The sequence below is a fragment of the Oncorhynchus nerka genome, linkage group LG13, assembly GCF_034236695.1.
Source record: "Oncorhynchus nerka isolate Pitt River linkage group LG13, Oner_Uvic_2.0, whole genome shotgun sequence".
NCBI lineage: Eukaryota > Metazoa > Chordata > Actinopteri > Salmoniformes > Salmonidae > Oncorhynchus > Oncorhynchus nerka.
The window spans coordinates 24,192,645-24,214,370 of record NC_088408.1 but is presented as its reverse complement, the minus strand read 5'-3'; the positions used below and the strand labels follow the sequence as shown (position 1 = coordinate 24,214,370).

At 44.3% G+C, this 21,726-nt stretch overlaps 1 protein-coding gene across 11 annotated transcripts in view; it reads left to right on the top strand.

The window, feature by feature from the left end:
• LOC115118250 (otoferlin-like) overlaps positions 1 to 17,458 on the top strand; it is an 86,255-nt gene extending 68,797 nt beyond the window's left edge. For 2 of the 11 annotated variants that reach the window (XM_065026280.1, XM_065026270.1), the window contains 14 exons: positions 66 to 197; positions 489 to 564; positions 2,737 to 2,885; positions 3,061 to 3,333; positions 3,503 to 3,630; positions 3,909 to 4,079; positions 4,390 to 4,550; positions 4,676 to 4,818; positions 5,020 to 5,108; positions 7,192 to 7,290; positions 8,862 to 9,103; positions 9,287 to 9,465; positions 9,564 to 9,664; positions 17,011 to 17,458. In XM_065026280.1, the coding sequence (XP_064882352.1) occupies positions 66 to 197; positions 489 to 564; positions 2,737 to 2,885; positions 3,061 to 3,333; positions 3,503 to 3,630; positions 3,909 to 4,079; positions 4,390 to 4,550; positions 4,676 to 4,818; positions 5,020 to 5,108; positions 7,192 to 7,290; positions 8,862 to 9,103; positions 9,287 to 9,465; positions 9,564 to 9,664; positions 17,011 to 17,197 (2,130 nt within the window). In that variant the 3' untranslated portion in view covers positions 17,198 to 17,458. Of the gene's footprint in view, positions 1 to 65; positions 198 to 488; positions 565 to 2,736; positions 2,886 to 3,060; positions 3,334 to 3,502; positions 3,631 to 3,908; positions 4,080 to 4,389; positions 4,551 to 4,675; positions 4,819 to 5,019; positions 5,109 to 6,883; positions 6,983 to 7,191; positions 7,291 to 8,861; positions 9,104 to 9,286; positions 9,466 to 9,563; positions 9,665 to 14,823; positions 16,938 to 17,010 lie in introns of those variants that run through there. The other 9 variants (XM_065026274.1, XM_065026276.1, XM_065026277.1 and 6 more) reach the window with 7 other exon arrangements.
• The last annotated feature ends 4,268 nt before the right edge of the window (positions 17,459 to 21,726 follow it).

The window sequence follows — 21,726 nt, the reverse complement described above, 5'->3', positions numbered from 1 at the left end:
TGTAACATTTATCTACTATGCCAGTTAGCACGTAGTTTATCAGACGATCTCTCTTGTACCTGCAGAACGAGGAGAAAGAAGAAAAGAAGAAGAAGAAGAAGAAGAAGAAGGGAGAGGTGGAGGAGGACGATGAGACAGACGAGAGCATGCTGGACTGGTGGTCCAAATATTTTGCTTCCATAGAGACACTGATGGAGGTGAGATCGATTCTGTTCTATTTTATTCTGTCCAATTCTATTCTATTCTATTCTGTTCAATTATATTCTATTCTATTCTGTTCAATTCCATTCTATTCTATTCTGTTAAATTCTATTCCGTTCAATTCTATTCTATTCTATTGCTTTATGTTCCGTCTCGTAGGAATATGGTTGTATTCTGGAAATAGAGTGTTTGAGTAGTTCCAATAAGACAACTGGAGTGTTCTAGAATAAAGTCAGTTCCATGTGTGTCTTGTGGGGATAGTCCTGATGTGTAGTTGTTTTTCCCAGATCCTCAGGGCTCAGGAGGCAGCTCTGGCCGAGGCAGAGGAGAGGGAGGACCAGGAGATAGCAGCAGAGGGAGCAGGTAAACACTGCTGGTGCTGAGCGTCAACACAGAGCATCTGTTGGCTAACATGTCTCTCAGAATGACAGGATTCTGGGCCAGCTCTGATTGGTGGATGAGAAGGGGAGTAGTGTATGGGTTTGATGTGTGCTTTTTGAGATGAATGAGCTACAGGATCAGAGTGTCTATCTCTGCCTGCTTGCTGACTGGTGGACAGGGCACCAGAGTAGAGTATAGCATGTGAAGGCATTGTATGCATTGCACATCCTCCTCACTCTCATCATTCATCCCTAGCACCTCCGACCCAATTAACCCTCATCCATCACCACCTAAATTGGAATGAAAACATAACCTCATATCATACCCATCGACCCCTCACACCAGCATGACCAACCCTGCCGTGCACTACCATGAAAGTTGGCTGATAAACTGAACCATTAAGGAATGCAACATTTGCTTATATGCTTATGAAGCAAATCAATCCCTTTGTCCCTTAATCCCCTGATTTAACCATAAAGGATGTGGATACATCTAATACGTCTATACATCTACTAATTACCACAAACTCAATTTTAAATGAAAGTCTAAAACTTTGAAAAAATGTAAATGTCTTGTTTACCAAATTCCTATTAAGATATTCTCCCAGAATTAGAAAAAAAGGATAATGTGGTAACAGACAGACAGACAGACAGACAGACAGACAGACAGACAGACAGACAGACAGACAGACAGACAGACAGACAGACAGAGGAACCAACTAACAGACAGACAGACAGACAGACAGACAGACAGACAGACAGACAGACTTACTTACTTACTTACTTACTTACTTACTTACTTACTTACTTACTTACTTACTTACTTACAGACAGACAGACAGAGGAACCAACTAACAGACAGACAGACAGACAGACAGACAGACAGACAGACAGACAGACAGACCAACTAACAGACAGACAGACAGACAGACAGACAGAATTACTTACTTACAGACAGACAGACAGACAGACAGACAGACAGACAGACAGACAGACAGACAGACAGACAGACAGACAGACAGACAGACAGACAGACAGACAGACAGACAGACAGACAGAGGAACCAACTAACAGACAGACAGACAGACAGACAGAATTACTTACTTACTTACTTACAGACAGACAGACTTACTTACTTACAGACAGACAGACAGACAGACAGACAGACAGACAGACAGACAGACAGACAGACAGACAGATAGGCAGGCAGGCAGGCAGACAGAGGAACCAACTGACAGACAGACAGACAGACAGACAGACAGACAGACAGACAGACAGACAGACAGACAGACAGACAGACAGACAGACAGACAGACAGACAGACAGACAGACTTACTTACTTACTTACTTACTTACTTACTTCAAATACAGGTGATTACAAATACAGGTGATTACAAATACAGGTAACTGCCAAAATAAAGGAAGCAACAAAATAATGTGTCTTAATAGGGTGTTGGGCCATCACAATCCACCAGAACAGCTTCACTGCACCTTGGCATAGATTCTGTCTGAAACTCTATTGGAGGGATCCAACACCATTCTTCCAAGAGAAATTCCATAATTGGTGTTTTGTTGATGGTGGTGGGAAACGCTGTCTAAGGCGCCACTCCAGAATCTCCCAGACGTGTTCAATTGGGTTCAGATCTGGTGACTCAGACGGCCATGGCATATGTTTTCACGCTAACCATTCAGTGCCCTGTGGATCGGGGCAATGTCATCCTATGGGGGGGCATAGCCATGGAAGAAAAAATAACAGCCAAAATAATGGCCTGCCCAGCATTTTTATACATGATCTGAAGCATGATGGGATGTTAATTGCTTAATTCATTTCAATATACTTTGTACTTTGTATGTATTTACTCAAGTGTTTCCATTATTTTGGTAGTTGGCATTATTTTCCATTTTAATCACTCAAGATGTAATGGAATTCAGTAGTCCTGGCAATGGATGGCCAGAGGGGTCAAATGTCAACTTTCATGTTGATTGACATCTGGGGTGTTGTGTCGTGTCCATCCATTCGTCCCTCTTCACACTTCCCTCCCCACCTCACTCCCCTCCTCCTCATCCTCCTCCTCCTCCTCCATTAATTCCCTATTCACCCCCCTGCCCCCCTCCACACCCCCTCCTCCACTCCTTCCACTCACACCACAATCAGATATCAAACCTGATGACCTCCCTGTAAAAGGCTCCAAGGGGAAGGAGAAGAGCCGAGACAAGAACAGGAACAAGGAGAAGAAGAAGAGCCACCATGCAGGAGAGGAGACAGAGAAACACTCCAGCAAACCCAAAGTGGACGAGCTGCTGGTCAGTAGGACTAGAGATTCCACTGGACACACACACACACACCTTGTTGTTCAGAGTTTGTCTGATACCATTCCACGTGTGTGTGTGTGTGTGTGTGTGTGTGTGTGTGTGTGTGTGTGTGTGTGTGTGTGTGTGTGTGTGTTTGCGTGCGTGTATGTGTGTGTGTATTGTCCAGGTGTACAACAAGGAGCTGGAGGCAGAGTATGATAACTTTGAGGACTGGCTCCACACCTTCAACCTGTACAGAGGGAAGGCAGGGGACGACGATGAAGCAGCCCTGGATGACGACAGGATTGTGGGCAGATTCAAGGGCTCCATGTGCATGTACAAGTTGCCTCTGTCTGAGGAGATCACCCGGGAGGTGGGCTTTGACCCAAACATGGGCATGTTCCAGAGCATTCCACACAATGACCCTATCAACGTGCTCGTGCGCGTCTTCGTGGTCAGGGTGAGTGACACCCCTAACCTCTAACCATAAACCAAATCTTTCCCAGGTTGTTGCTCTTAACTTCAGCGACCTAATCATGTATTCTCATTCGACTCACTTGGTAAAATAAGGGTTCAATAGATTGTAAGTAAAAGCCTAAACCATACCACCCACCAACACTGTATTCCAGGCCACAGACCTCCACCCTGCTGATGTGAATGGGAAAGCGGACCCCTATGTTGTCATCAAACTGGGCAAGTCAGAGCTGAAGGATAAAGAGAACTATATCTCCAAACAGCTCAACCCTGTCTTTGGCAAGTGAGTGTGGATGGATACATTCGTTGCACATTGGTGCTGATTTAACAAGCCAACTCATATAGAACATTGCAGTCAAGTGTATTGAAGCATTTCTGTACTCTTGTAACTGGCATAGATGCAGCGGCAGCGCAATCTATAAAAGGTAGCCACTTCTTATTTCAAATGTCATCCCTACTCTCTCCATCTCTCCCTTTCTTGTCTATTCCCTCCCACTCCTATTCCTCCCTCCCTTCCTCCCCCTCCTTCCCTCCCTCCACTCCCTCCACCTCCTCTCTCAGGGCGTTTGACATGGAGGCTACGTTCCCCATGGAGTCCATGTTGACCGTGTCAGTGTATGACTGGGATCTGGTGGGCACTGATGACCTCATCGGGGAGACCAAGATCGACCTGGAGAACCGCTTCTACAGTAAACACAGAGCTACCTGTGGCATCGCTAACAGCTACTCTGTGTGAGTTCCTGTCTGTCTATATCATTCTGTTTTACAGTCCGTTGTCTGTCTGTCTGTCTGTCTGTCTGTCTGTCTGTCTGTCTGTCTGTCTGTCTGTCTGTCTGTCTGTCTGTCTGTCTGTCTGTCTGTCTGTCTGTCTGTCTGTCTGTCTGTCTTGTCTGTCTGTCTGTCTGTCTGTCTGTCTGTCTGTCTGTCTGTCTGTCTGTCTGTCTTTGTTCCTTTGTCTGTCTGTTTCCCCCAAAAATGTTAAGAAACTAGAAAATAAAGTAAATATCGACAACAGTCTGGTGTTGTTGTTTGTTCCTGGTAGACATGGTTACAACGTGTGGCGTGACCCGATGAAGCCAAGTCAGATCCTGGCCAAGCTGTGTAAGGAGGGCAAGCTGGACGGCCCCCACTACGGTCCCGGGGGCAGGGTCAAGGTCGCCAACCGCGTCTTCATGGGTGCCACAGAGATCGAGGATGAAAATGGTATGTTTTTGACCTAAAGTATGATACATTTGTGCTGTTGAAAATATATTTATTAAGCTTTGCCTACATTTAGAGACCTGACATTTACTGTGCGTCTGTGTGTGCGCGCGTGTGCGTGTGTACAGGTCTGAAGAAGCAGACAGACGAGCACCTGGCCCTGACGGTGCTGAAGCACTGGGAGGAGATCCCCAGGGTGGGCTGTAAACTCATCCCAGAACACGTGGAGACAAGACCCCTACTCAACCCTGACCACCCTGGCATTGAGCAGGTCACACACACACACTCCTACTTATTATTAGTATAACGTTATTATAAGTGTTCATCTGGAACTAAGAGTTTAATTCATTTTGATCACATTTGAGTTAATTGATAATATAGTGCCTTATGAGGGTAAAATAATGAATAATATTGGATAATGAAGCTGTTATGAGCTGTTATAACCTGTTATGACCTCTGTTTAACCCCACAGGGGCGGATTGAGATGTGGGTAGACATGTTCCCCATGGACATGCCAGCACCTGGACCCGCCATCGACATATCACCACGTAAACCAAAGAAGTATGTCATGTCTGGGGCCGGCGGAAGTGTCAGAGTTCAGTCAGTGTACACTCTTAGAAAAAAAGGTTCTCAAAAGGTTCTCCTATGGGGACAGCCGAATAACCCTTTTAGGTTCTAGATAGCACCTTTTTAGTGTAGGTACAGCATTGGAGTCTGGTGGGAGGAGCTATAGGAGGACGGGCTCATTGTAATGGCTGGAAGGGCATAAATGGAACAGTATCAAACAAATAGAAACCACATGTTTGACTCCTTTCCATTAATACCATTCCAACAATTACAGTGAGCCCATCATCCTATAGCTCCTCCCACCAGCTACCTCTGAGGTACAGTATATGTTACACATTACCAGATAGATCAAGGCACAACATAAACATTTCCTAAAGGTTTGATTGACGTTTTGCTTCTTATTTATGATCCTATATGAAGTGATGTATATATGAGTCTCAAAGCAGAAGGATGTAGTTTTCCTACTTATACCCCTTCCAGGTTTTCTGTGGTAGGTGTTGTATCTCATTAGAATAGGTTGGTTATCTAGTGGTTTTCTGTGGTAGGTGTTGTATCTCATTAGAGTAGGTTGGTTATCTAGTGGTTTTCTGTGGTAAGTGTTGTATCTCATTAGAGTAGGTTGGTTATCTAGTGGTTTTCTGTGGTAAGTGTTGTATCTCATTAGAGTGGGTTGGTTATCTAGTGGTTTTCTGTGGTAAGTGTTGTATCTCATTAGAATAGGTTGGTTATCTAGTGGTTTTCTGTGGTAGGTGTTGTATCTCATTAGAATAGGTTGGTTATCTAGTGGTTTTCTGTGGTAAGTGTTGTATCTCATTAGAGTGGGTTGGTTATCTAGTGGTTTTCTGTGGTAAGTGTTGTATCTCATTAGAATAGGTTGGTTATCTAGTGGTTTTCTGTGGTAGGTGTTGTATCTCATTAGAATAGGTTGGTTATCTAGTGGTTTTCTGTGGTAAGTGTTGTATCTCATTAGAGTAGGTTGGTTATCTAGTGGTTTTCTGTGGTAGGTGTTGTATCTCATTAGAGTAGGTTGGTTATCTAGTGATTTTCTGTGGTAAGTGTTGTATATCATTAGAATAGGTTGGTTATCTAGTGGTTTTCTGTGGTAAGTGTTGTATCTCATTAGAGTAGGTTGGTTATCTAGTGGTTTTCTGTGGTAGGTGTTGTATCTCATTAGAGTAGGTTGGTTATCTAGTGGTTTTTTGTGGTAGGTGTTGTATCTCATTAGAATAGGTTGGTTATCTAGTGGTTTTCTGTGGTAGGTGTTGTATCTCATTAGAGTAGGTTGGTTATCTAGTGGTTTTCTGTGGTAGGTGTTGTATCTCATTAGAGTAGGTTGGTTATCTAGTGGTTTTCTGTGGTAGGTGTTGTATCTCATTAGAGTAGGTTGGTTATCTAGTGGTTTTCTGTGGTAAGTGTTGTATCTCATTAGAATAGGTTGGTTATCTAGTGGTTTACTGTGGTAGGTGTTGTATCTCATGAGAGTAGGTTGATTATCTAGTGGTTTTCTGTGGTAGGTCTTGTATCTCATGAGAGTAGGTTGGTTATCTAGTGGTTTTCTGTGGTAGGTGTTGTATCTCATTAGAGTAGGTTGGTTATCTAGTGGTTTTCTGTGGTAGGTGTTGTATCTCATTAGAATAGGTTGGTTATCTAGCACTAGACCTGGCCTGGTACATGTCTCACCATAGGAGTGTACATCCACCTCCCAGGGCCAATTAAGCACTAGACAACAACAGTCCAACTGTGTGTGTTCCTTCCTCCCCCTTCACCAGATATGAGCTCAGGGTGATTATATGGAATACAGACGAAGTAATACTGGAGGACGATGATTACTTCACTGGGGAAAAGTCCAGTGACATTTTTGTCAGGGGGTAGGTACCACAGAGGGCTGCGGCGTTATGCCCTGATAGCCCAGTGGGTGTGACGAAGTGGCGTGCTCCCACGTTTTTTGGGCGTTAATCATTGTTTTTTTGTTTTGTTTGTTTGTTTCCACGTTTTCCGTGTGTTGCGTGTTTGTTTGTGTCTCTTGTTTGTCGTCCTCTCTCTCTCTCCTGTGTGTCGATGCTGTGCTGTTGTCCAGCTTTGAACTGCGTGTTATTATTTGGAACACTGATGACGTAGTTCTAGAGGACGATGCTTTCATGACAGGAGAAAAGATGTCTGACATTTATGTCAGGGGGTAAAACACACGTTTAAATCGCATGGCTCGTACATACCCCTCCCCCTTCCTTACCCGCCCCTCCCTTAGCCCTCCTATCAGCACGCAGTAAACCACAATGCCTTCACGCCTACAGACAGAGGAAGCCAATCAGGACCATACCACTTAAACAGCAAAGAGGTCAACGTGTCAACAAATGACACTAGGGCAAGCTCATCCAGTAATCATTGTTGAATTAACCAGGTTAATGGATTGAAAACTGTTTGCAATAAGTTCTGTGAATGACACACTTAGAAGATAAAAGAGTCTGTCAGTTCTCATGCACATTAAATTGGATATAAGCTAGGATAACTCAATAACAGTATTCCATTTTGACTTGCCAATTGCTAATCATCCTTACTGTCATTAGTTTAACTGGTATGGTACTGCATTCCTACAACAGTTGTAGATTGTCTTGGGCGGGGGTTAAAACTACTCGGGATTCCAGGAAGCCTCATGCATGGCAGCATTAGCAAAAAAGGCTTGCATGGGAAATGGAATGGATTCCATATTGTTTTTGCAATTGTATTGTCATTTGCTGGCACTTATTAATGATGCTGTTGAGAATATATCAATACTAATGGACATTCAAAGTCGTAGAAACATTTTTGGCCGAGGCCTCTCCCCTCCTGCTTCTCAAATGGGCCACCTTCAGGTTTTCAATTCAGTCCAACAGAAAATGTGTTGAAATTCCAGTTGAAGATTTTAAAACTGACATCAATTTTCAAAGATACATTTTCAATTCATGAAATTGGAATTTTGTTTTGTTTTCTGAATTTAAATGGAATTTAACCCTCCTCACCAACCACTGGCCACTTGGCACTACTGCAGGAGATAAACTCAGTCTGCCACCCCACACTGTGCTGAGCCTGCATTGAGACTAGATTTGCATTGTAAGACACTTCTGTTAATGTTAATCTCGTATCTGCATCTTCCCTCCAATGAAGGAAAGCACTGTCATAAAAATGTATTTGACTCTTTTTGTAAAGCTTTGTGTGTGCATGGCATTTGTAATATGTGACCGTCCAACACCAAATCAGGCAATTTGTATTTAAATACACAGTGTGAACTCTATTCTTATTCAGTTCTTTTACAGTGGTAATACTTTTTTATAGAATTCACCTAGGTGCAAACACTATGACCACTATTTCACAGCCATGTTTCAATTTGATTGAATTAATAATCTCATACATTTGTCATTACTGGCTGGTTTCTTATTGGAGGGTCCCACCATTCGTGTTTTGCTTTTCAAATACTAACATCCTTTTTGTGTATTCAATGGAACAGACCTGTAATGCATACAACACATACTGAGTCATACTATGAATAGCAATCTCAAATCACATTAACTGATGCAAAATGGAGATCTGATCTTCACTGCGTCTGCCTAACCACAGACAACCTTCACACAGAGCATGATAAGTGAAGCTTGTTAATATGCAAAAATAACCCAATAATAACACAGTCATTACACTAAATTTACTACATCATCAGGTCAACATGACCCTCACCCCTAACCTCTGACCCCCTGTGACCTTTGACCTTTAACCCAGCTGGCTGAAGGGTCAACAGGAGGACAAGCAGGACACAGACGTCCACTACCACTCTCTGACGGGCGAGGGGAATTTCAACTGGCGCTTCGTGTACCCCTTCGACTACCTGATGGCTGAGGAGAAGATCGTCATCTCCAAAAAGGAGTCCATGTTTTCCTGGGACGAGACCGAGTACAAGATCCCTGCACGCCTCACCCTGCAGGTCTGGGATGCTGACCATTTCTCCGCTGATGACTTTCTAGGTACTGTAGGCCTACACTACTTGAGCTCTCTAGAACTCTACTCATTCTTCTTTTTTTTTTTAAATGTCATTTTTCTCAAATGTTCTCCATTCACTCGGCCATATACAGTTCCTTTAAATCATCCCTCAAGCTCTGTCATCTCCTCAGTTATCCTCTAATGTCATGTATTGTCTCTCCTGACAGGTGCGATAGAGCTGGACCTGAACAGGTTTCCCCGCGGGGCGAAGACAGCCAAGCAGTGTTCTATCAACATGGTCCAGAACCAGGCAGAGCTGCCCTGCATCTCCATCTTCAAACAGAAGAGAGTCAAGGGCTGGTGGCCATTCGTGGCCCGTGACGAGAACGACGAGATGGAACTCACAGTGAGTGAGTGAGTGAGTGAGTGAGTGAGTGAGTGAGTGAGTGAGTGAAACCCACACACACACATTGGATCATTGGAATGATTGTGTCTTCCTCTCAGGGTAAAGTGGAGGCGGAGCTTCATCTCATGTCGGCAGAGGAGGCGGAGAAAAGTCCTGTTGGTCTTGGACGCAATGAGCCTGACCCTCTGGAGAAACCAAAGTAAGATCTTTATATTTACAGTATACACACACACTCACACTAAGACTATACCCACGTACACATTCAGACAAAACGTACACAATCACAAATTCTATGTTAAAAGCAAAGGTGGGAAAAAGAAAATAAGTCAGACATGGTCAACTTTCCTATAATCCTCCACTTCCTTCAGGGGTTCTAATCACACCATGCAAAAATAACACTGTGCAAGTGTTACAACCAACTGATTTCTCCCGGTCATTTATTTCTAAACCTCTATTCTGCATCCATCAGAAGCTGATAATGGTTTACATTTTAGTCAACACTTTTTTCTAGAGCGACTGGAGTGCATACTGTACACCTTTAATTCACATTGGTCCTCCATGGGAATCGAAATCACAACCCTGGCATTGCAAGCACTGTGCTCTACCAACTGAGCCACACTGGCTTATTCAGAGGTTATGTGATGCACACAATGACTTCAAATAATAATAAGAAATACAGTCTATTTTGACACCTGCACCTCATTGCAATGTGAACACACTTTCACGGCATCACACTGTTCTCTTCCTGTCATCTCTTCACGTTTCCCTTCTTACTGTCTCTGTGTTGCCTCCCTCTCTCCCCTCCAACCTGCGTTGTCTTTCCTTCCATCTACATCCCCTCCTCTCCTCCTCCTCCCCTCCTTCTGAAGTCGCCCGGACACCAGTCTCATGTGGTTTGTGAACCCCCTGAAGTCCATCCGCTACTTCATCTGGCACAACTACCGCTGGCTGATCCTCAAGGCCCTGGGCCTGCTGCTGCTGCTACTCCTGTTGGGTCTATTCCTCTACTCCTTCCCTGGATACCTGGTCAAGAAGATGCTGGGGGCCTGAGGGGGCTGAGACCTACCAGGGCCACTGGTAGCCCCCTCTCTCTTCTCCTATCCTACCGTTTCCTCTCCTGCTCCTTCTTTTCTGTCACTTTCTCTTTGTCATTTACCCTCTCTCTGGTCCTCTCTCTGGTCCTCTCTCTGGTCCTCTCTCTGGTACTCTCTCAGGTCCTCTCTCTGGTCCTCTCCTTTTTTCTGTCTGGTCCTCTCTCTGGTCCTCTCTCTGGTCCTCTCTCTGGTCCTCTCTCTGTCCCTCTCTCTGGTCCTCTCTCTGGTCCTCTCTGGTCCTCTCTCTGGTCCTCTCCTTTTTATGTCTGGTCCTCTCTCTGGTCCTCTCTCTCGTCCTCTCTCTGGCCCTCTCTCTGGACCTCTCTCTGGTCCTCTCTCTGTCCCTCTCTCTGGTCCTCTCTCTGGTCCTCTCTCTGGTCCTCTCTCTGGCCCTCTCTCTGGTCCTCTCTCTGGACCTCTCTCTGGTCCTCTCTCTGGTCCTCTCCTTTTTTATGTCTGGTCCTCTCTCTGGTCCTCTCTCTGGTCCTCTCCTTTTTTCTGTCTGGTCCTCTCTCTGGTCCTCTCTCTGGTCCTCTTTCTGGTCCCTCTCTCTGTCCCTCTCTCTGGCCCTCTCTCTGGCCCTCTCTCTGGCCCTCTCTCTGGTCCTCTCTCTGGTCCTCTCTCTGGTCCCTCTCTCTGGTCCTCTCTCTGGCCCTCTCTCTGGCCCTCTCTCTGGTCCTCTCTCTGGTCCTCTCCAGTTCTCTCCTCTGTTCCTCCTTTTCACTGATCCCATATGTGTCTATCCCTTTCCTCCCATCTCCTGTGGTATCTGTCACTCAATGGATGTTATCACATCTTCTTCTTCTTCCCTTTCTACCACCTTCCTTTTCTATAACCTCTTTCTTCTATCCCTCCACCCCTTTCATATCTTGTCCTCTTTCTTTTCAGGTCCTATTTTCCACATCTCAGGTCTGTCTCTCAATCTTTGTATTTTCTCAGATAGACAAAGATTGTGTCTGGTACCTAGTCCTCTTTTCTTTGTTTCCTGCTTCTCCCTGTCTTAGTCTCCTTTCCTGTGATGTCTCTTGTCTCTCAACCTGTCAATGTCTTGTGTCAATCACGAGTCTGCCATTGTGCATTACACCGTCATTACACTGGAGACGAATTATATGCAGCGCAAAACTTTCCCCTATAAATGTACAGCAGTATACTGACACCTGAGTTGCTAGCAGTCTAAACCACTCCATGGTGAAATTCACCAACAGAGTGGAGCAGAGACCAGGCTTTGTGGAATATCTAGCCCCGACTACATCGATTCAAAATCAATACTTTAAAAAAAACTAACAATGAAACGCCTACCTGGTACCTATGTTCGTCTTCTGTAGTTACGTACATTTATTTGTTGAAATCCATACTTTTTCAATAAATGTTAATCAAATACAAACACCAACTTTTTGGCCGTTTCTGTTTCTCAGATGGCAACTTAGCGTGAATGCTCATGTGCCAATTGAATCTCCGATGATGTAGACCTAGGTCTCCAAACACTCATTGTACAATCAAATCACACAATCTACAGATGGTGTGTCGACCAATCAAATCACACAATCTACAGATGTTGTGTCGACCAATCAAATCACGCAATCTACAGATGGTGTATCGACCAATCAAATCACACAATCTACAGATGGTGTGTTGACCAATCAAATCACACAATCTACAGATGGTGTGTTGACCAATCATTTACATTTACATTTAAGTCATTTAGCAGACGCTCTTATCCAGAGCGACTTACAAATTGGTGCTTTCACCTTATGACATCCAGTGGAACAGCCACTTTACAATAGTGCATCTAGGTCTTTTAAGGGGGGAGGGGGAGAAGGATTACTTTATCCTATCCTAGGTATTCCTTAAAGAGGTGGGGTTTCAGGTGTCTCCGGAAGGTGGTGATTGACTCCGCTGTCCTGGCGTCGTGAGGGAGTTTGTTCCACCATTGGGGGGCCAGAGCAGCGAAAAGTTTTGACTGGGCTGAGCGGGAACTGTACTTCCTCAGTGGTAGGGAGGCGAGCAGGCCAGAGGTGGATGAACGCAGTGCCCTTGTTTGGGTGTAGGGCCTGATCAGAGCCTGGAGGTACTGAGGTGCCGTTCCCCTCACAGCTCCGTAGGCAAGCACCATGGTCTTGTAGCGGATGCGAGCTTCAACTGGAAGCCAGTGGAGAGAGCGGAGGAGCGGGGTGACGTGAGAGAACTTGGGAAGGTTGAACACCAGACGGGCTGCGGCGTTCTGGATGAGTTGTAGGGGTTTAATGGCACAGGCAGGGAGCCCAGCCAACAGCGAGTTGCAGTAATCCAGACGGGAGATGACAAGTGCCTGGATTAGGACCTGCGCCGCTTCCTGTGTGAGGCAGGGTCGTACTCTGCGGATGTTGTAGAGCATGAACCTACAGGAACGGGCCACCGCCTTGATGTTATTTGAGAACGACAGGGTGTTGTCCAGGATCACGCCAAGGTTCTTAGCGCTCTGGGACGAGGACACAATGGAGTTGTCAACCGTGATGGTGAGATCATGGAACGGGCAGTCCTTCCCCGGGAGGAAGAGCAGCTCCGTCTTGCCAGCTTGAGGTTCAGCTCTGAGACATGTGATGACCTGGTCCAGTTAATTGTGTGTCATCAATGATAGGAGAGACACACTGATATGTCTGCCAGACATGCAGTGGTGAGGATGCGCCACCTGGTAGGAGCGCCTGTCACCTGGTGGGCGTGCAGGAGAGGGGGAGAGGAGGATCTGATGGTTCACAGTATCGAAGGCAGCCGTCTAGAAGGATGAGAGCAGAGACTTTAGCAGTGGGGAGATGTCATCTGGAGAGATTTGGATCAAGGGTCATTCTGAGAGAGATAGAGGTCAGGAGCACGTTCAGGGGAGAGAAAAGAAAGAAGGGATACTGGTCTGTAGTTGGACAGGAGGGATGTGTAGGTTTTTTCAGAAGGGTGCAACTCTCGCTCTCTTGAAGCGGGAGGGGCGTGTCAGGGATTTGACTTAGCAAGATGGTCTGGAGGATCGGATTGTTGGGCGGCCGGCCGTCACAAGACCTGTCATTTTAGGGCAAAATGGTTGACTTAGCAAACGAGGATCGTCATCTTTTCAAAATGGTTGGCAGTCATCTGCAGAGGAGGGAGGGGGGGAGGGGGAGGAGGATTCAGAGGGAGGAGAAGGTGGCAAAGAGCTTCCTAGGGTTAGAGGCAGATGCTTGGAATTTAGAGTGGTAGAAAGTGGCTTTAGCAGCAGAGACAGAGGAGGAAAATGTAGAGAGGAGGGAGTGAAAGGATGCCAGGTCCGCAGGGAGGCGAGTTTTCCTCCATTTCCGCTCGGCTGCCCGGAGCCCTGTTCAATCAAATCACACAATCTACTGATGTTATGTTGACCAATCAAATCACACAATCTACAGATGGTGTGTTGACCAATCAAATCACACAATCTACAGATGGTAATTTTCCTTACTGTAAAACATGTTGCAGCATACAGCATCCCTGCTGTAAATTGGATGCTGTAATGTTTTACAGTAAGGAAAATAGTACTGTGAAATATATAACTGCATCGATGCTGTACAGCAAAATTACAGTATTAAGCTGCAACTCTGGTGCCGGGATAATGCTGTAAATTTACAGTGAAATTCTCCCTGAAATCTGAATGTAAGAAAAAACATAAAATACATTTATTCAGGTTGTTAACAACATTAACTACAAATCAACAATAAGGGCTGTCATTATATGGGCAGCAGGTAGCCTATCGCTTAAGAGCGTTGGGCCAGTAACCGTAAGGTCACTGGTTCAAATCCCTGAGCCAAATAGGTGAAAAATTGATCGATGTGCCCTTGAGCAAGTCACTTAAACCTAATTGTTCCTGTAAGTCACTATGTGAGTGTCTGAAAAATGTCAAACAATCATCATCCTATTTTATGTCTTCATTGTCTGAGGAATATATCTGTGCTTAGCTGACTGTGCAATGGTCTTTTGGTTAATACAAATAATGTAGTTATTTCATAAACAGAGTTGTTTGCGTAGTAGTGTACGGAGAAATGTGATCCGTTGGAAATAGTCATACATCATATATGGCTCACTAACACTGGCCCTCCTCTTTTCTCTTTTCCTCCTCCACCTCTGGCCCCCTTATCACCGTTTCCTCACCCCACCCACTATCTTCCCTTTAACCTACTCACCCCTCTGTCCCCCACCTCTACCTCTCCCACAACTGCCCTCCATCAACCCAATGTCCTTCTCCACTCCCTTCCCTATATCTTCTACCCCTCTACCCCCTCTACCCCCCCAGTCGGCCAGACACCACCTTCCTGTGGTTCCTGAGCCCCCTGAAGGCCATCCGCTACCTGGTGTGTAACCGCTACAAGTGGCTCATCATCAAGATGATTGTGGCCCTGCTGCTGCTCATGATGCTGGGGCTCTTCCTCTACAGCATGCCTGGCTACCTGGTCAAGAAGCTGCTGGGGGCCTGAGGGGGATGAATGAGTGGATACATGCGGAGACAAGATGATTGCAGCCCCCCCTCCCTCAACATCCCAGCCTTGCCCCCGCCCCACCACCCATCTAACCTGGGCAGTGCTGCTTAACACACATTCTACTCAAGGTCGTTCTATCTATCCTTTGGACCTTTTATCTATCGCTTTAACTACTAAAAACCAAGAACGTCCATATATCTTCTACTCTACAGTAGCACAGTGGGCCTAACCACTCCTGCGATGACCACTGACTAACCAATCAAACTCCTCGCCCCTGATCTGATCAATGATGTGGCATACCCTGATGTAACATTTGAGACATTTTTTTATTTATTTATCTATTTATTTGTGACTTAAATGATTTGGAAGGACATGGTTAGTGGTCAGTTGATCGGTACTGTTGGTCTTGCATGGACATACATTTCTCAAGTGATGTTGTCATTTTTCCCATTACTTCTATGATACGGCTGTTTTTAAATGGGAATCATGGGGTTGGTTGGTGTGATCACTTGAACTGGACAACAAATGGATTGTTTCCAACAGTTAAAGTTCCTCTTGCAGCCTTTGTACACATCTTAAATAATGATGAAGAGATTGAACAACAGATGTCTATTTTCTTAGGACCTAGTTTAACAAGATTTAAAGAGGAACAAAGAATACAATAATAACTTTTGAATATTTATCAATTACCGAGCTAAGCATGCTATCGTTTGGTTTAATTTGTGTCCTCAAACACCAACATTTTATGGAACAATGCTTGTTTCTTCAGCCCTTCCTTCAGTGACCTGGAATGCTCTTATAGATTCTTACTGTTATCCAGCAAATGCACAGTAGGTTTAGAGACAAATATGCATGCAACTGTATTCTAACATCTCAGAGTGATTCAGTTTACATGGTCATCTGACAAGGCATGACTTTCTATTGTAGCTTTACAGTCAGTTACTAAACCTTTTATTTATGTCCGGATCTAGACCATTTTTTTTTTACAATGTAGAGATTCCTAAGTGGTTATGTGCATCTTATAGCACATGAGACGTACAGAAATAGGAAGGTGGGGATTGGCCTCTTGACCTCTACCCTATCGGCCTATCAGATTACTCGGCTTGCCCTATCAGTTTTTTTTGTCAGTTTAATTACTATGCATACTATCTTCCTCTAATGACTTGTTTTTGATTGACTTTTGATTACTATTGATATTGTTCTGCAATGTTGAGGGAGATGTTGAGGCACGTAAGCATTGCACTGCATATTTTAGACCTGCTGTAAACTGTGTAGGTGATGAATACAATTTGATTTGAGATTACTTAGTTTGCAGTGGGCAGTTCCCTCATGGTTTCCCTTGCTTGACCTACCTGTAGTTATGAGGCAGGTTAGCATTTTTCATCATGAATCTTGTTCTGGAGGCAGCTCTGCAGAGTGGTCACTAGCTGGCACAGCCACAAAGTCATAACATCTTATTTTAAAATTAACCCTAGCTTTAACCACACAGATAACCCTAATTGATAACCCTAGCCTTAAATTAAGACCAACAAGTGACATTCTTTCCAGAAATGTTTACAATTGGCACTTTTGACTTTGCAGCTAGCTCAGGTCTGCCTCAAGGACAAAACTCATCCCAATAAACGCCAGCCTGCAGTTTTGACATCATTTGTGTTGCAGTCATTTTAGTGATCCCGTGTTCACAAAATACAAACCAACAAAAAAATATATTTTAATGTTTGCACTAACTCTCATCTGTTTGTATGATAAAGTGTATTTATATATTTCTGTTGAAAAGTGTGCAATCTGAATTTGTCTGTTTTAACAAGGACTTTAAATAAATTGAATGAATTGAAAAACAATTTTGGGAAATGTTAGGTTTATATACGTTTACAGTGTCTAATAAATGTCGCTGTGTTCTTGATGTGTGTGGCAGAGGTTGCATGAGTATTTAGACGACTCTTTGAGGGTATTGTGTGCATATTTTTGTCGTGTGTGTAAAACATCTCCATCTCTCCCTGTAGTCGTCCCAACACCAGTCTGTCGTGGATGCTGAGCCCGGTGCGTGTAGTGTGTATCCTAGTCTGGAGGCAGTACAAGCTGCACTGTGCTCTGCTGCTGGGGGCCGTCCTGGGACTTCTGTTCCTGGGCCTGCTCTTCTTCTCCCTGCCTTCTGCCCTCAGCTACAAGATCTTCAACGTCGATGGCTGAACACACACTTATCAACCACACACATGCAAACGCAACTTTCTCTCCATGTGGCTGATCCCTGAATGTATTTGCATCTTAAATAGTTTGTATTGTACTGAACCAGTTCTAATGCGTTACATTTTATTCAATATTGTTGGTAACATTCTACTTTACTACTAGTTAACTCCCATTATGCACTTTATATTTTACATTGTGTTAAACATCAACTCCCATACTGTAAGGTGATAAAGTGATTTATTTTCCTCATCAAATATTTAAGCATTTCCACTACACTGTGTTCGTGTGTGCTCTTCTCTTCCTCATTGGTCAGCTCATTCACTCAGGAGCCAACGGCATCACCTGGGTGGGCAGAATATCCAGCTCAGAATTCATCCGAAGAATGGAGATTGTCAGTAAATGTCTCTAAATTAGCACAAACATTCTGGACATTAACCCTCTAGATGCTCTTACACACACACACTCACCCTGGAGGTGCTGTATTGGTGCAGCAGCATCCGTAGCTCTGGATTCTGTTTTAAACTCTGTGTCTGTCGTTAAAACCGCGATCAGAACAATGCTGGGAACAGACCGATAAAACACAAAATCAGTGCTCAATCAATTACCGCTCTTTATATCAACAGTTTTATAACTCAAGTAGAGGCCGGATTGAATCTACAATACATTAGCAACAGCCTTCTAATATTGAGTTTCACCCCCTTTTGCCCTCAGAACAGCCTCAATTCGTCGAGGCATGGACTCTACAAGGTTTAAAGCATTCGACAGGGATGGTGGCCCATGTTGACTCCAACAAGTTGGCTGGATGTCCTTTGGGTGGTGGACCATTCTTGACGGGAAACTGTTATGCGTGAAAAACACAGCAGCGTTACAGTTCTTGACACTGAAACCGGTGCGTCTGGCACCTACATTACTACCATACCCCGTTCAAAGGCACTTAAATATTTTGTCTTGCCCATTCACCCTCTGAATGGCACACATACACAATGTCTAAATTGTCTCAAGGCTTAAAAATCAATAAGGGATCATAGCTTTCACCAGGATTCACCTGGTCAGTCACAATCATCACTCCATTGTGAGACTAGTGTTTTGCGGGTACTATTTAATGAAGCTGCCAGTTGAGGACCTGTGAGGCATCTGTTTCTCAAACTAGACACTCTAATGTACTGGTCCTCTTGCTCAGTTGTGCACTGGGGCCTCCCACTCTTTCTATTCTGGTTAGAGACAGTTTGCGCTGTTCTGTGGAGTAGTACAGTGTTGTATAAGATCTTCAGTTTCTTGGCCATTTCTTGCTGTTTTATTGCTTCCTTAATAAGGACAACCGTTTTCAGCTGTGATAACATAATTGCAAAAAGTTTTTCTAATGATCAATTAGCCTTTTAAAATTATAAACTTGGATTAGCTAACACAATGTGCCATTGGAACACAGGAGTGATGGTTGTTGATAACGGGCCTCTGTACGCCAATGTAGATATCTGCCATTTCCAGCTATAATAGTCATTTACAACATTAACAATGTCTACACTGTATTTCTGATCAATTTGATAACAGAATCGGTGTAATGAACACAGCTCAACCCTTTAAGTGGAGATTGATTGGACTTGAGATGGGTGAAGCTCGGCATTCACCATACCCTCCAACGGCATAGACCCTGGGTCCGAATAACTGGGTAGGGAGGACAGGTGGGGCCCATCTTTGGACTCCAGTGGTGTTACACAGACACTAGGGGGCTCTAGAGAGTCAGTCATGATGATATACAGCATCTCTCTCTCACACACACACACACACACACACACACACACACACACACGCACACTAGACTGCTCCACTCATTGTGACAGACACACCACAGCACCATAGGAATCAACATCATGCTGCACTTTCTGAGTCTAGGGAGGCCAGTAAATAAGAGCATTAAGACTTTGCCCTTTCGATTGTCTTCCGCATTGGGAGAGTGGTACCAGAGTGCACTGGGCCAGTGTTTAGTCTGGGCCAAGGTGAGGTGCTGTCTGATCTGAACAAACATCTGCATGGTGTCCCTATTTAACTCTAGGCTTGTATTACTCACAGCAGTAGTACATTATAAAGTGGTGTCTTTCCCTCAATGGTGTAAACAGATATTAGTCAAGGACTGTGTTTCTTGAGTTTCAGTGATATGTATATTATTTCATACGGTTGGTTCGAAAGGATACCAAGGCTACCAATTGCCCTTTAGTAGACCATTAGTCAGTTTAAATCAGATATTTCATATAGGTGACACAGTCCCACAGGCCATGCATGATATGGTATTGTGGTATTGATCATGTTGCTGTTGTACAGTTTATCTGACAGGTAACACGCCAAAATGAACTGATGAAGTGCACAGTCCATTTCCTTTTATTGATGGAATGTCTTAAAAGGACTGATTGGTCTGTACTGCTTTTTAACTACAATTGATTACAGACAACAACACTGCCCTGCAATCAGTTAGCCTATTGATTGGCTGGTTATTGATCTGTGCCATGGCATTTAAATAGCATTTATCAATAACAACTTTCTGAAGGCCTGTCGAATTTCTAGAATGATTTCACAATCACAGCCTCAACAGACTGACAGTAGAATGACAGCTAGTCAATTTATTATACATCACTGTCAGTCACTGTATGGCAGGCCTGGGCAACTCCAGTCCTCGGGGGCCTGATTGGTGTCACACTTTTGTCCCAGCCCCAGCTAACACACCTGACTCCAATAATCAACTAATCATGATCTTCAGTTAAAAATGCAATTAGTTTAAATCAGGTGTGTTTTCTAGGGATGGGGGAAAGTGTGACACCAATCAGGCCCCCAAGGACTGGAATTGCCCAGGCCTGCTGTATGGAGTAGTCTCTTGTAATTCACACTAGGTGAAGTCAAAGGGCTTGTCTTAAAATATATCCAATTCCCTACATAGTGAGGGTACCAGTGGGGTTACCAGTGCCAGAGATTTTATGATATGGTGTCATTCTGTAAAATATGGACCGTTATTAATCTATTCAGCACCCACACACTTAGGTTTATAGCAGGGGTGGGCAACTCCAGTCCGCGAGGGCCTGATTGGTGTGACACTTTTTCTCCATCACTAGCAAACACAGCTGATTAATCAAATTGCATTCTAAACTGAAGATCATGATTAGGTCACTATTGGAGCCAGGTTTGTTAGCTGGGGCTGGGGAAAAACTGTGACACCAATCAGGCCCTCAAGGACTGGAATTGCCCACCTCTGGTTTATAGCTATGAGGATATCTTAATGTATTATTGTCCTTTAAAGTGTCCTATGTCACATAATACACTTTCCACTTACATTTTTGGACTGGAGGTTTGACACAGCCTTGAACCAAACCCTTGCTAATGTTTTATTGTGTCTTCGTCGTTGTGTTGTGTAGGAAATGGCACTAGTTGTTCACCAATTAGCATCCTCGGGGCCTGTTCTGGCGCCCGACCACAGATGGTCCCATGACACAGAGAGACTCTAGACATAGTCTGGAGGCGACGGAGCGTAAACCAAGCACAAAGGACAGTGTCATGATGGTCCTGTGTGGATCCAAATAGGTCAGATCAGGTTTGCAATGAATGACTTCAACCAGACCCCTCTCACCCGCAGAGGGGGGAGGGGGAGGGAACTGGTGGGGATTATCAATTGACGTCCTGTCGTAAATCAGAGGAGAGAACATTCAGCTCTCCCTCTCAAATGTTCACCAGATGAATGTGCCTTTGTTTCACAGACTTTTCCCGCCAAAACTCTAACATTCTAAAGCGAATACTGGAACAATATTTTAACATAGAAGCGATCTATAGAACACTAATGTCATATTGTGTGTTATTTTGTGATGTCATTAAAAATGTTATAAAGGAAATACTGGAACTTGTAAAGTATACCCACTACATGTACGAAGCTTCCATCCGATGCGTGTGTATGAAATATGAAAAAGTATGAAAGTGTTGTTCAGAGGGATATGAGTTTAGGAACCATAAAATATAATTGTTTTACATAAACTTTGCACAGTGACAAGTCACGCCCCTGAGTAAGGTAAGAGAGCGTGCCAGCCTGACAGAACTGCCCTTTTGAACAAACTGTATAAAATGATGGGTTAAGAATTAACATATCAGACCAGAGAGATGTAGAGCTGCAGCTCACGTTTAAAGTGGTTTGAACTCTGAATCTCAACTAGAGGTAGAGATGATAAACTCACCTCACTGGTACACTTGATTAGCTGTCCTAAGTAAAGTATCTAGAAAAGTGAATTGAAGGGGGACCATTCTACTATGCTCAAACCACTGCAGTACGCTACTCTCATCACCCCACTGGGAACCATCAACACGGCTGGCCAGCCTGTCTTCAAAGAGGCATCTTCCAGAGCGAATGGAAGGAGAATAAACGTTGTAGTTCTGTTCAAGACTACTCGACAAGTCCCCAGATACCAGACAACTATAGAAAAGGACAACAGTAGAAGACTTGTCGGAACCATTTGGGAAAATCAGAGCCTTACAAGCATGCCGCAAAAAGACCCAACCCCATT